This window comes from Anolis sagrei, chromosome 4 (assembly GCF_037176765.1).
Source record: "Anolis sagrei isolate rAnoSag1 chromosome 4, rAnoSag1.mat, whole genome shotgun sequence".
NCBI classification, from domain to species: domain Eukaryota; kingdom Metazoa; phylum Chordata; class Lepidosauria; order Squamata; family Dactyloidae; genus Anolis; species Anolis sagrei.
In genome coordinates this window covers 52,205,192-52,220,507 of record NC_090024.1, presented here as the reverse complement: position 1 = coordinate 52,220,507, position 15,316 = coordinate 52,205,192, and the positions used below count along the sequence as shown (strand labels likewise).

Below are 15,316 nucleotides of genomic sequence, written 5' to 3'. Positions count from 1 at the left end.
CGGCCACCTTATAATCTTAAGGTCAAAGTTGAGATTATGTATCAGAAGGGGAATGGGGCAGCAAAAGATGGGAAAGATGCTGTGAGGTTTTTTTTTTAAGACAGTTTTAATCTAATCCATTTCTTAATCTGGCAATTCTTTGGGTCATCTTGCTAGAATGGGGAAGAATGTGTAATGCTCATTAATACCATGTATATTGTTAGGGGTTTAACTGCACGGCATTTCAGGACATGATCCAATACATTTCTGGTACTTTAACAAATGGCAAAGCTAAAATATTTGTTTCTACCGAAAGAAATCAGAGAGAAATCCAGAAACACTGTGAAAGCTTTCACAATCTATACATGGAGATGCAGTGCCATTACTCAGGTATATAAGGAAGACTATCATTATGTGAAAGGCTAATGTAGACAAGAAAACAAATTTTCACATGTTTTACAGGTGACAGACTATTTTTTTTGTCAGAATTCACTGCAGTACCAAAATATCTTTCTCAACAGAGACGAGGCAGAGCAGCCTACCTCCTAAGCTGAAATAGCTGCAAGTATTGATCAAAAGCATTACTTCAAAAATAGATTTGTCACCGGATTTTGCTTTGTGTCACTGTCAAGGTTTTGGAGGGCTAAGCTCATGGTGGAGGAGGAAGCGTGGAAAAATATCATTCAAGTTCAAAAATAACAGAAGTTCTATCCATTTAGTTACTTACCGGGACTAAGCACTGAGAAGTGAATTTCAAAATTATTTTGAGAGTGGTTTATGAATAAATCTGAGTAATAAGATATAAATCAAAGCAATCCTATTTTAAGAAGGGCATACCCAACCTTAATAGCTCTTTCCACAACACATGCAAATATATGCCTCTTAAATATTTTAAGTGTGTTTATACACATAAGAGAGGGTTCAAAGAACCTGGAAACTAGTTCTAAGAACCTAAAAGCATTCTTACAGCTGCCCCACCAATGCCACAAGGCAAAAAACTTGGATATGAGAGGAATATTTCAACTGGTTTTAGTATGGTATGAAAATCTGCTATTCCATAAATACAGAAAAAAAAACAGAGCTTAGAAAATCTTTTAGCTCACAACTCCCAAATTCACCCAGACAGTAGGCTCACTATAAATCACGGGAACAAAAATCTACAAAGTAATGTTTCAAACATATTCATTAAAATGTACTTTCAAGGAAATGCATTTAATCAATTTTACAGTGGTTTCTTCTCTCACACATTATGCATATTGGCTGCATTCTTACACACCAGACATTCACAAGTGGACAGTTCTACCTGTGTTGCTCATAATGGAAAAAAGGAGTGTGTGTGGACAAGATCTCTTGGTAGTATAACCATAGCTCATTGGTGTGCTTCTAAGTGGCAAGAGTGATTTTGCTCCAAAGTTGGATTCTGAAGCAGGTTTTAAGAATCTGATTTCTAAAAGACCACAATAAGTAATCTGATATAGGTTCACTTATGTAGACACTTCAGTCACTGAATATAATTGGTAGAGAAATGATTCCACAAAAGGAAATACACAATTCCGTAAAAGAAAATCATGCCTCGTCACTTACTGTAGTGGTGGCTGAGAAACTCAGATTGATTTCTGGATGCTACAATGGAAATACCATTATATTCTGATGGATTCAAAGGTCATTCCTACTGACCACATCACTGTGCTGTACCATCTCCTCATTAGGGACCTCAGAATAAACCACCCCAGAAAAATCAAACCTATGACTGACACTCAGCATATTAAGTGGTGGAAATTGAAGGAGCTAGGACCCACAATCATCACTCCTTTGATATCCTGTCTTATAACATGTGCTGACCTGACCATTGGAGAAGATTGGAGTTGCACTCTGAAAGTTGAAGGTGTCAGCTGCAACCAGATTGGGAAACACAATTCCCAGCAAGACTGAAATTGATAAGGCCACCTGGTGGTGGAGTGAGGAAGTGCAAGTGGAGATCCAAGAAAAGAAGTTGAAATACAAGTGTTAGATGAACACTTGTTGGGTCTAGAATCATGAAGCCTGCCTTTCAGCAAAAGAAGATGCAAAGAAACCTGTCTCCATGGCAAAAGCAAACTACGACAAGAATCTTTATGAAAATTTGGATTCTAGGGAAGGTGAGAAGTCCATATTTCTGTTAGCTAAGGCATGAAATCAATCCACTCAAGATGTTGGGCATATCCGTACCATCAAGTCTGCTATCGGCACTGTTCTCTGGCATCCCACCAATGTCTTGGAGCAGTGGCAACAGCACTTCAATATAATTTCTAATGAAGTTTCCGCATCCACTTATCCAATCTGCAGCAATCATAGAGGGATCTGTCCCACAAATTACATCAGACAAAGTAAAGCAAGCTATCGCAAAAATGGCAGTCAAATGCAGCTACCGGTCCAGATGACTTGCCTGCTGAGGATTGGAAGCTGCTGGGAGACTGAGGCTGTGAGTGGCTCACTGAGCTTTTCAACAGAATCATCACTGAGGACAAGATGCCAGACATCTGGTAGACAAGTGTGACTGTGTCCATCTGGAAGGGAAAAGGAGATGTTGCTAACTGCTCTTCGTATAGACCGATCTGCTTGTTCTGTCATACTATGAAAATCTTCAAGTCCATTCTAGATAATCGGATGAGAGATATTGTCATGACGACAGCAAATCAGTGTGGCTTCGTAAAGGAGTTTGGGACCAAAGATGCAATTCATGCCATCAGACTTCGGAAGAAGAACTGTAACATCCATACCACACTTCTAGGTGTTGAGAAGGCATTTGACCGGGTTCTGTGTGATATTATATGGGTGGTGTTGTGATCACAAAGAGTACTAGGACAATACATACAATGGACAAAGATGCTTTATGCAAATACAACTGTAGTAAGATACGTAGCAGGAAAAAGCAAGCCCTTCCCTGTTCAAGTCAGAGTGCATCAAGGATCAGTTTTGTCACCATTGCTGTTCATTTTATTCATGGACAGAATCACCAGAGACATACAGAAACATCCTTGGAAGCTACTGTATGCTGACAATGTTATTTTTATTCGCTGAGTCATGGGTAGAGTTACATACTCAAGTACAAGTGTGGTAAAATCATCTGCAATATTTTGAACTACAACTCAACATCTCAAAAATGGAGTATATGGAAGAAGGGACAAAGGTAGAGGATGGCTCCACCTAATCAATGGCACCGACAAAGTGACCAGCTTTAAATACCTCAGCTAAAAGATCACCTCTGCCAGCAACATACTGTCGGATACTCATGGGCATGTAAATGCCATATGGATGAAGTAGAGAGCAACAACAGGCGTAATGTGTGATAAGAAGATTCCCATCCACCTAAAATTGAAAATCTACAGGATGGTATAAGACCAGTTGCTCTGTATGCCACTATGTGCTGGCTGACCACTAAGGCTGTCAAGCAAACTCTGCACACTATGGAAATACAGATGCTCAGGTGGTCAATGGGTACTACTCTGAAGGACAGGATTCCAAACAATAAAGTATGGTCGGAGTTACTCCGATCACCAGGAAGATGAAGGAATTCTGTCGAAGATTGTTTGGACATGTGCCTCAAAGTGTGGTGGAGGCTCCTTCTTTGGAGGCCTTTAAGCAGAGGCTGGATGGCCATCTGTCGGGGGTGCTTTGAATGCGATTTTCCTGCTTCTTGGTAGGGGGTTGGACTGGACGGCCCACTAGGTCTTTTCCCATTCTGATTCTATGATTCTATGAAGTGACGAGGGTTCCGTGGCTAAAACCATGCTGAATAAGGAAGTTGCAGGTGCCAGGCCATGTCGTGTTTCAAACAGCTGAGCCAGTCTTGAGATCTATTGGATGTACTCATCTCTGTGTCTCCACAATGACAGCAAAACAAAAATGTGTTTCAAAAGATGTGGGAGAGGACCTTCTTAGTTGTTGCACTATGATTGTGAAATATGCTTTTCTTGGAGACTGGTAGCAACTTTGGTCTTATTTTGGTGCTAAACCCTAACTTGTTATTAAAGTAGTTGGTGCCCAATAGCTTCATCCAATGGATTTTGATGTGGCTGTGAATAAGTCAAGAGTCATTCTGTGGAGAGGGGAAACCACTCTGGCACTACTGAGAGGGCCACCACCACAATTTTCTTTATCAGGCTTTCAAAATGGCCCTGGTTAATTCCTTTAAAAATAAAAGTTAGGGTCTATCTATTTATCTATCTATCTATCTATCAAAGGAACTATCTCATTTTCTGAGTAGAGTGGCAAAGGGTGAGAGCTTAGTTGTCCCAAGATACCCTAAAAGAAACACCAACCCCCCTGTTCAGTTCTGTTTTCTGGGAAAATGCCAAAGAGATGCTGCCATTTAGAAAGGCCAGGGGTGGTGAAGAATTTTGAGAGGATTGGTGCTTATTTTGAAATGGACTAAGCTCTCGCTGTTTGTGACTCTACTTAAATAAGGAGATGGGATTTAAAAAATATATAAATTAAGATACAGTACTTCTATTCATCCAATGGATAAGTTGACCTACATTTTTATGTTGATTTTGGGAATACAATTTCTTGATTTATATGGGAGTACAGTATTATAAATAATAGTTGAAATAAAAACATTGTATACTTTTAAAACGTGTTTCATTTTCAGTTATCTAACATGTTTTATTGCTTATATCCTTACCTGATATGTTTGAGTATAGTAAGATAGACATATTTTAATAAATACATGAATATGAATTTGGGAATGTATGTTTGTCCCTCAAGAAACACAACAAAATAGAGAAGAACAAAAAACAGAGGAGGTTGCTTGAATATAGCCTCCATAGAACCCTGCATTTGCATGCAGTGTCTGGCTCAAAAGTACTGTTGCCTATTAAATGAATGGAGACTCCTGGATCTTTTCCACATTTAAGATGCCAGCTCTTTTTAGCAGACTGTTTCTGGTAAAATTTGCTACTCAGAATGTATTACTTGCCTAGACAGTATGAAGATCTCCCCCACTTTGTCCCCTGCTCCCACAGTATTATTAGATTTTAGGAATGTTATAGAATTGAAGAAAAATATATAGTTTTCTTGCATCACACATTTGGAGTTAGACAACTCTGTCCTTCAAACCTTTTGCCTTTCATTTCTACAAATGTTCTAAGAAGTTGCTATTGCAACACTTAGGGATATGGAAGTCTCTTTGCAGCATATTCAGCAGTTCCAAGCTGTGAGTTATAGTGGATGACTTCAGAATACAAATAAAGTAAGTTCCCTGATTACTGTAGTGCTTATTTGGCTGGCGTGTATTAATGGTGTCAGGCATTACTTAGAAGAATCATGAAAAGGCAACACTAGCATTTCCAGACAGATATTGCAGAGATTTTTTCCAGTTCTTATTTGTATGCATCCTTATCTTCGTTTGGAGTTCCTCCAACAGTATTTCAATAACAAAGCATGTCATATTTAAATCAGTAAATGTGAGCTTGTGTCTCTTATGATTTAATTCTAAAGAGCATATGCATTAGATTGGAGCACATGATATTTAAAATATTAAAGAGCTGCCTGAAGGATCAGCCTCAAGCAAGAATTTCAGCGACACGGACTGCAGCATTATCATAGCAATGATTTGTCAGGCAAAGGGGAATCTGGACTTAGACCAACACTGTTTTCAGTGCCTCAGTTCTGGCTCAAGTTATTTGCAAATGGATGTGGATACACTGTCAACTTTATCAGCTGAAGTAAATTTGGAAGCTCCATGTTCAGAGAGGACGATTTAGTAGGAGAAGATTAAACGGTTGACCTATAAGGTGACAAGGGGGTTTGTATCTTGCTTGACATTTAGTAGTTGGTATGCATGCATTGTTCTATTGGGATACCTGGCACAGAATAGGTGCTTCATGATGGGGGCATATTCTGCACATTTATAATATATTAAACTTCTACTCTGAACACTTTGTTTTATAAGTGAAGATCCATCCTGACATAACTGCGGAGCTTGTTTTGAAAGGGTACCAAATTCATCTAAACATACTTTACTGGAATCAATTAGAATATGCATTACTTTGGTATAAAATGTAGTTTTCCAAGCGCTATGCAGAAGTGATTTGATATATTTTGATGGTTTTGATCTGTACATAGTATTCCACCCTTAGCCAACAATATGCTTCCACATATAACTCATTTTCAAATGGTTTTGGATTTGGTACCTTTTGGAAACAAACTCCACAGTTGAATTCCTGCTGGTGTGTTGCTCCCAGGTAATTGAAATAACAAAACACCCTGTTCTAGAGACCCCCACTGCCATAAAAGGGTGGATGCAAAGAAGGATCTGCTTGTAAAAATGGTTTTAAAACTTGAGTGGTGCAGAATACTGCTGCTCAGTTACAGAACAATATGCAAAATAGCATCCAATTATATCCACATTCCATATTTTATATACTGCTTGTTCATTTCCAAGCTGTAGCAAACTACCCTCTAAATTACTTGGAGCCGAATGACTTTGGAATTGCTCTATACCAGTTCTGTCTCTGAGATATTAGAAATATGTTGGTCTGTTAACTTGTGCAAAACAAAACAATCTAAATTATTTTTGTGCTATAAGAAACACTGCCTTTAAAAAGAGGTAAATTGTATCCTATCAGACATTCCCTATCATAATCTGGCTAATGGTCCTACCTGTGAATTATAACCAGGAATTTGAGCAGTAGCCTTCTTGCAAACCTATTTATTTATTTATTTATCTATCTATCATATCAGGAGCAAACCAAACAGTTGTGTTGTACTTTTAAAAATACACAAAGTTTGCAAACCTGGCATCCTATTAAATGTCCTTTGACCAGTTGCTGGCCACTTGGAGTGCCTCTGGTGTTGCTATATTGTGCATGTGGCAGGGCTCAGGTTGCACTGTAGTAGGTGGTCTGTGGTTTGCTCTTACCCACACTCGCATGTCATGGATTGCACTTTGGAGCCCCATTTCTTAAGTTTGGCTCTGCATCTCATGGTGCCAGAGCACAGTCTGTTCAGTGCCTTCCAAGTTGCCCAGTTTTCTGTGTGCCCAGGAAGGAGTCTCTCATTTGGTATCAGCCATTGATTGAGGTTCTGGGTTTTAGCCTGCCAGAAGTGACTTGTAAACCCATGACAAACTCTTTAATCACCATAATTTTCCCAGGGACAAAAGATATATTTTTTCATACCAATGTTGGTATGATAATTTTAATGATTTGCTTATTGATCAGTTTTTGTTTGAGATTCTTCAGTCTTTTAAAATGTATTATGACATGCTTTGTGTTTTGTTATGAAGAGTAGCACATGATAGATAAATACAAATAGATGAGAAGAAGCCGTCATGGATTTGGAGCTAAACCTTTCACTAATATCCTCCATAACAAATGTCACATAAAAAAGATGCTTGCACATAAGTATTCATAGAAGTCTAGATTTTGATGTGTATTATTCAGAACAAAGAACATGGCTAAGGTACCATCCAAATAGTACACAAGATGTGGAAATTGTGACATTTAGTGGGGAATTGTTTGACCTTCCAGATGTTATAAAACCGAAGCCAGTATTCCCCACTATTGACACATTCTGGCACAGGCTGCTTTGAGTAATTCAATTACAACTCTTCCAGGACTGGAGGCAGTCAAGTAACTGAAGCTTAATGCAGAGAAAACAGAGGTTCTCCTAGTTAGCTGAAAGACAGATCTGGGAATAGGGATTCAGCCTGTGTTAGATGGGGTGTTACTCTTGCGTTTGGCTCTGAACCTGAAGTCCTTCCCTCTGTCCCTCTCAAGCATATTTGGTGGGAACAAAGGAAAGGGGGTATTTTAGGTGGTTGCTCCAAGACTCTGGAATTCCCTCCCTAGAGAGACTAGGCAGGTCAAGATATATCTTTGCCACCAAGCATTTACGTAGTAATGAAAGAGAGGCTTCTGCAGATGTTGTGAATAGGATTTTGGAAATCTGTCTAGTTTCTAAATGTAATTTTAATTGTATTTTAATTGTATTTGTGCTTTTACACTCATAACACAAATATTTAATTGTTTTTCATTTTTATATTCATATGTATAAGTTTTAAATTCTATTGTATTGTGTCATGTCATTGTTAGCCACCTTGAGTCCCTATTGGAAGAAAGTGGGATAAAATATAGCAAATAATAACAGTAGTAATAGTAATAATAATAGTACCAAATGTTATTGAATGCCATTATTATTATTATTATTATTATTATTATTATTATTATTATTTTAAAAAACTGACTGTCATATGCTGGCTAGGGCTTCTCTTTAACTCCCATATCTGAAATAAGAATTCAAAGGAGTAGAGGTCTCAATGATTTCTATGCTGTTTATTCTACTAAAAGAAAATTCTCATTTCGGAGTTATAGCATTGTTCTTCGATTCTATTGGCCATTTTTCTTCCTATGGAATCCTGAGATCTGTACTTTGGTGAGGCACTTTTGCTCTCTGGTCAAAGATTAGTAATATGTTTCCTAATCTGCCAATCCCAGGAGCCCATAGGACAGAACTATGGCAGGTGACGTCAAATTATTGTATCTCAGACGATGCAGTGGATCCTATGAGATAGATGTATATCAATCATAACCCACCAATTTACTTATGATTCATTGTTGGGGAGTGTTCCAACCTAAATATAAATACTAATAAAACATTGGTAAAGTCACCCTTTTCATTTCCTGTTAAGAAACCGGCTGCTTATTGTTGGCAACTGCCTCTTTAACCAGATTATGAGGAAGTTATATTGAGCAATGCTTAAATTCTAAATAAAAAGCACTCTATGAATTCTAAACTGAATTGTGATGACAGATGTATTAACTGTATGAATTTTAATGCTGTTGTATATACTGAACCCTTTCAAGAATATGCCCTGGGAGGAAATACAAATGGAGAAATTTTCATGATGGAAAAGGAGACTACTTTTGGAGTAAGAGAAACACATGTATTATTTTTTTCACTGTCAGAGACAATACCACGGTAAAAGCATTCTCCTCTTAAAACCATCAGTACATTCTTGATTGCTTTGAGCAGCTATTTATAACTGAGTAGCACTTTCTCTACATACAAAGTGGGACATGGCAAAAAGGCCCTTGTAGAGGATGTGAGATGGCTCTTACCAGGGCTGCAGCCAAGGGGGGGGGGGGGGATGGGGTGTTACGGGTTCAATTTCTCTTCCCCCCCCCCCCCACACACAAATTTTCAGGTTAAAAAAACCTGGTTTACTCATGAATTTTAACTGGATAACCAAATCCCTATGCTAAGTCTATGAGAAGCAAAATCCCAGCAGAACCACAAATGCTATCTCAAGCAAAATTTGACAATTTATTCACACTGTCATTACTTGCAGCAATAGCTGATATGGTGGAAGCAACCAAGTTGGCCCAACCACAACTGGTAGGCGAAACCTAAGGCAGTGGGTGTGGGCATGAAGGTCCTCATGAAGGAGACCAGACTTGATGAGGGTGGTTGACAGGGGTGGAGCTGCAGGTCATTTGAGACTGCTCTGCCCCTTGCTGTGTTCTTTGCTTCAGCGTAAGGTAGGAGGTAGGTTCCTAATGGGGAATTAGACCTTCACACCTATATTTTCACCTCATGCTAGGCTGCATGTTAGGCCTTCCTGGAAGAGGCTGTTTGCTTTGCTGCCACAGGAGATGCCATTTTCTACAGTGTTTGAGAGGACTTGGCAGGTCCTGCTTGTTGAGGCTCATAATCTGGCCCCCTGAAAAGCACAGAAGTTCAGCAGTCACACTCTCTCAGCCATAGGGTAAGATACACTCAGGCTAAAAATAAATCTTAATTATATTACTTATATTCATTATGGTGAATATCCTGGTAGCGTCTTTTAGGGCTGTGCTTTTGTTTTATGCAAAGCCTCATCCATTTGGGGGATTGTAATCCCAAAAAACTCCATAAGAGAAACTTAAGTTAAAATACACTTTATGATGTTTCCAACTGTGATAATTTGTGCTTGCTTTAAAAGTTTATTCTTTATTTTTTCATAAACTATCAAGTAATTTTTGAATAATTCGGTACCAGACTAAAGGTATTTTATGTAGTTCCTAAAAAAATTGATAATACGTATAGGTCATTGATCTTGATTTTTACATATGCCAATTTAAAGTGTGTGTGTGTGTGTGTAGAGAGGGGGAGGGAGAGAGAGGGAAGTCATTTTCAACTCTTAAATGTTTGAAAACATACATAAGAAGACCAATAGAGCAAGACAGATTGACTAAACTTGCACTCTTGAGTGTCCACTGAAGTTTATTGATGAAGCCTGATTTCTATCAAACTGTATTGACAATGTTTTCAAGTGTTTCCAACAGACGTTTTGATATTCTTTTGTAAATCTAAATTGCCAGTTGTAACTAAAGTAGAAAATTGATTTAATCCAGTCTATATAAAATATAGAATGAACCATGCTATTTAAATTATTTTGTGTTTTGAAACTTTTCTTCATGATTTTTTTCTGGCTATGGCCTTGGTTCTTACAAAAACTGTTTGACAAAAAGAAAGAAGACATTTTTCTAAGAAGAGAAGAGTGGAAGTTGTTATTTAATCCTTCCTAATGGTATACTCCTAAGTTATTTTAACTTATGATGATTCTTTTGGTTGGAAAAGAAAGGCATTACCTTCCAATTTGGGGTAGGTCTCTCTTTGTCTAGTTTTGTTTTTCAGTTGTGCACTGCTCAGTACTCACTATAACCTTCTAAGTAAAATTGTCTTTGATATTTTCTGTGATCAAGAGTGTTCTACTTTCAGAAAAGGATTGCTCAGCAAAGCCTACATGACTCGCATTATGTCAAATTACTGTGAAACATTTGTCCCTTTCTATGAGAGCAGCTCAGGGGCAGGCAATTCCTTTCTTCTTTTTTATGGACTGCCTGTCTATTACACTAGTGAGGACTGTTTTGATAATCTGGACAAACTGGGCAATTCAAATAGCAATAGAAAAATCATTGCATTTAAACTGTGGACTGATGGGAATGCAATTTTGTTTGTCTAAAATGAAAGACAAGAATTCTGTTTTTACACTCTCCAACTGTCCCAACTATTGGCAGAGACAGTCTCAATTAATTCTCACTTGTCCTACTTTTTAATCTGCTTTTAAAATGTTCCAGTTTTTTTCTCTGCCCCCTATTTCATCCCCTTCACTGAACCTGGACATAAAATTTTGCAGTCAATTAAATCATCAGGGCACAGAAGCATTGTGAAGGTTAAATCTGGCTCTTTCCAGTAGACTGATAAAAAAACCCACCTACATTTGTGTGTTCCTCCTCATTAATAATTTTATTTATTTATTTATTTATTTACTTTATTTGTATACCGCGGTTTCTCAGTCCTTAGGCGACTCAACACGGTTAACAACAGCAGCAGCAAAAATGCAATGCTAGCATCATACAAACCATTTAAAAACAATTAACACTAAGTAAGTACACATCAGTAAACAACTCATTAGCATCTCATAACTAGAATCATGATCCAGCTCATCATCCGTAGTTCAGTTTTCCTATATTCATTGCACTGCCTATTCAAACGTCTGTTTAAATAACCAGGTTTTCACTTTTCTCCGAAATACCATTAGTGAGGGGGCCGATCTAATGTCCGTGGAAAGGGCGTTCCACAGCTGAGGGGCCACCACTGAGAAGGCCCTGTCCCTCGTCCCCACCAAACGTGCCTGTGTTCCAGGTGGGATCAAGAGCAGGGCCTCCCCAGAAGATCTTAAAGTCCTAGTGGGTTCATAGGTGGAGATGCGTTCGGATAGGTAACTCGGGCCAGAACCATTTAGGGCTTTATAGGCCAATGCCAGCACTTTGAATTGTGTCCGGTAGCAAATGGGTAGCCAGTGGAGCTGGCGCAGCAGAGGAGTTGTATGCTCCCTGAGTGCCGCTCCTGTTAGTATCATGGCTGCCGATATCATTTGCTATCTTGAACACACTCTGATGTTGCTTGGTCACATGTAGGAAGATATGTGTTTGTTTTTGAGTCTAGAAAGTCTTACCTGACAATTTCATACATGATTTTTCCATACTATATATATCTTCTCCCCATTTAAAGAAGTATGCAAATCAAAATAATGGGATACATTTATGATTAGAGGAGAAATGCTTTTGTCAAAGCTCCTCCGTTTTGGGACCCAGATTGAGCTGTTCCATTTGACACCCAGGGTTTTTCAATTTCTTCCTCTTTTTTAACCTCTTGAAGACAATCCTAATATGTAATTCATTGTAGGTTTCCATGGAACTTTTCTGAGATAGGCTGAGGTTCCTAGATATCATGTAATACCCATTCTCAACAAAATACATTCTCAACAAAATGTACAGTGCAGAATTTCAGGTGCCCATACATAGCAAAAAAGTCAACTTTTTTTTAAAAAATGTAAAATGTATATGAGCTGACCTAAGTTTAAGGTCTTTGGGGAAAGGCTTAGATCTTGCACCTTCAGATCTGTGGTTGGTGAGAACATGAGTGAGAGCATTCTCCATGGCTGTTCCCAGTGGTCCAGTTATCCCCACCTCTGCTCACTTTTTTTTTAAGACTCTTTTATTTAAACAGGGATTTGGTTGATTTTGGTCATACAGCAGAATATTGTTTCAATGTGTATGCTCTGTTCTTTGTATTTGCCTTTCAAAACCATTTAAACTATTAGTTGTTTAACAGAACCAGTTTTTTTACAAAACCCTTTTTACAGTACATGTTTTATTTTAAAAACTCTAAGCTGCTTAAATTTTGCAAGCTGCCTTGGGTGTCTTTGCAGTAGAGATGTGGGATATATATTGAATGAATAAACAAAACAAAAGTTAAGAAATAAAATTATATATTAGCTTTAATTGTACATTTCTCTTAATGCTTCTCAATAAGTAATGAAATTATGAGTAAAGAGCAGATCCTATGTGCATGCATGAGTGAGCATTAGTGTGTGTGTCATCTATTATTTTAATTTAATCTTTAGGTCCAAGTTCTTCGGAATGCTGGAGAAGAGGTGACCCTAACTGTGTCCTTTCTCAAAAGAGCACCTGCATTTCTCAAACTGCCCCTCAATGAGGATTGTGCATGTAAGCATTAATGATTATTTCTAAGAAGTAAGTCCCTCTATTCATACGAGTTTCAACACCAATTCACTTACTACGTTTTACATCTGTTTCAGCTTCAAAGTAGTACTTTGTCAGCCCCTTTCTTCTTTTTTTTTCCTTCCTCTCCCCTTTATTTTTTCCCCTGCCCTCAGTTGAAGGTGAACAAAAGGTTGACTGGAAAAGAAGATAAAATTTTTGATCATGTGAATTTAACTTTTCTAGTTCATGTCCAAATCTATACACCCCCCCCCCCCAGCATTTGCAAGAGAGCTCAACAAAAGTGTCTTCCTTTCACTTGTAATCGACAGTATTACAAATCATTTTTAATCTATGCTCTAAAAATCAATTGAGTGGTTGCTTTGAGAGCTATTAAAGTTATTTGACTTAACAATAATTTGTCCAGAGTGTTTACATTTCATCTTTTATTCAACATGTAATGGCAGCAAGATGGAGAAGGGTTGCTTCTCCCTGATCATTATCTCGACAACTGAGAGTGAACAGGTATTATCTTCAGGACTTTTCAGGTTCCAGATACGGGCTTTAACAGATGTATGTGTTTAAGTAAAGATGAATAATATCCAACAGGATAAGTATTTTGTTTTACTTCTTGATTAGTCCCACCGGGAAACAGAAGAAACAGAGAGAAAACTGTCTTCTTATTTTTTTATTGACAAAATTGTAGACTTCAATTTTAAAATAATGGTAATGATATAGTTTCAAATATTACAGTACTTTTGCATTTTGTTGCCCTCTGTGGATCATCTTCAAGTTCTCATATCCTGTTGCTCACTTTTATATGGAAAATAATAAGTTCCTTGTGTAAAAATGTCCTTTAGATTAATTTGATTACTCTTCTTCTTGTAATGCTAAGCAAGCAACAGGCTCCCACCTGTTTTTGCACCTCCCAAACCCCCCACCAGAGCTGTCAAATTCAGCAGCAGGATAGCAAAGAAAGCAGCAATGTGCCAAAACGTAGTGTGTTGAAAAGATATGCCTTGTTTTAGAGGAAAATAACCTTATGAAGATATGGTTCTTTTCTAGCACATGGTACATGTTCCTAACATGTCTTGTTTTAGAATGTGATTTTTAAAAGTGTTTTTACACTTACAACTATTGCTAAAGTAAGAAATTTTAGTAAGCAGCACCCACAGCTGTGATTTTGCCATGCACTGAAATTGATTGCTGGGACCAATTATGTTGCTCCCCAATATGTTAACTAATGGTTAAATGCAAGGATTGACTCATGTGGTCTTCCATGTGGCCTCAAGGTCTACCCAGCTATTCCCCAAATATTTAGGCCAAAGCAATTTTTGGGCCCCAAAACAACTGAAATGTGCCTTGGTATTTAAATACTAGTTGAAATGGATAATATCCTAAAACTGTCAAAAATGATCAAGAATAAAGTAACAGCAATTTTATAAATTTTCTTCCTGTTTCTTAAATAATGCCAGTGTGCATCCCATGTAGGGCCGAGGGAGCTGGAAAATGATCCTCAGACCGCCTGCATGGTTGAATATTGCCATATGGTGGGGATTAAAGTGAGTTGCAGGATATATTGCAGATCCAGTATGGGTTCTGCTTATTAAAAGATCTTAAGTTGGACTCTCCTGGTAAGGTAAGCTTCTCATGAAGCTTACCTTCCCGTGAAGCTTACCTTACCAGTAGAGTATGTGGTTCACGGGAACCGTAATAAAACATGCACCATCCTGTATGTTTGACAAAATTGAGAATCATAAGTAAGGTGAATGAATATTGGATTTGTTCATATGACCATTCTTCACAGAAATTCAGAGGTCCACGCTACAGTGCAGAATGAAGTTGTATTATAACCAAATGGGTGTCAAGTTTGCCTGTGAAGGTTTCTACTTTAATAGTATGTGAAACATTTATGTGTTTATATTTTATTAGGCATTCCTAGTGATCAAAGTAGTGGTACATCATCACCTCTGTGTGACAGTGGTTTACATCTAAACTACCATCCCAATAATACGGTAAGATAATACATTTTTTGACCTGTCAGAAAGATGAAAATGCTCCAGCTGGGGTAACTGATTGAGAAGTCTGCACCATAGAAGAGCTTGTCAGCATTACACATTAAATCTGTTGAAGCTGAGTGTTACTCCATGTAAAAATTGTATTTCATCCAAATGATTTTCCTGTTGAAACTGAATAGGGCTAAGAGCATGCAATGAAATGGCAAATTTGAGGGTTTGCATTTTTGTCCAAAATATATCCGTTTCTATCATAGCTAGATAGGATTTTCTTCCTGGAAGAAAAAGATG

General features: G+C 37.9%; 1 protein-coding gene across 2 annotated transcripts in view; it reads left to right on the top strand.

Moving 5' to 3' along the window:
- Positions 1-15,316, top strand: part of SNTG1 (syntrophin gamma 1) — a 299,235-nt gene that overhangs the window by 185,173 nt on the left and 98,746 nt on the right. For both annotated transcript variants that reach the window (XM_067467429.1, XM_060775287.2), the window contains exons 9-10: positions 12,914-13,016; positions 14,943-15,025. In XM_067467429.1, the coding sequence (XP_067323530.1) occupies positions 12,914-13,016; positions 14,943-15,025 (186 nt within the window). The remainder of the gene's footprint in view (positions 1-12,913; positions 13,017-14,942; positions 15,026-15,316) is intronic.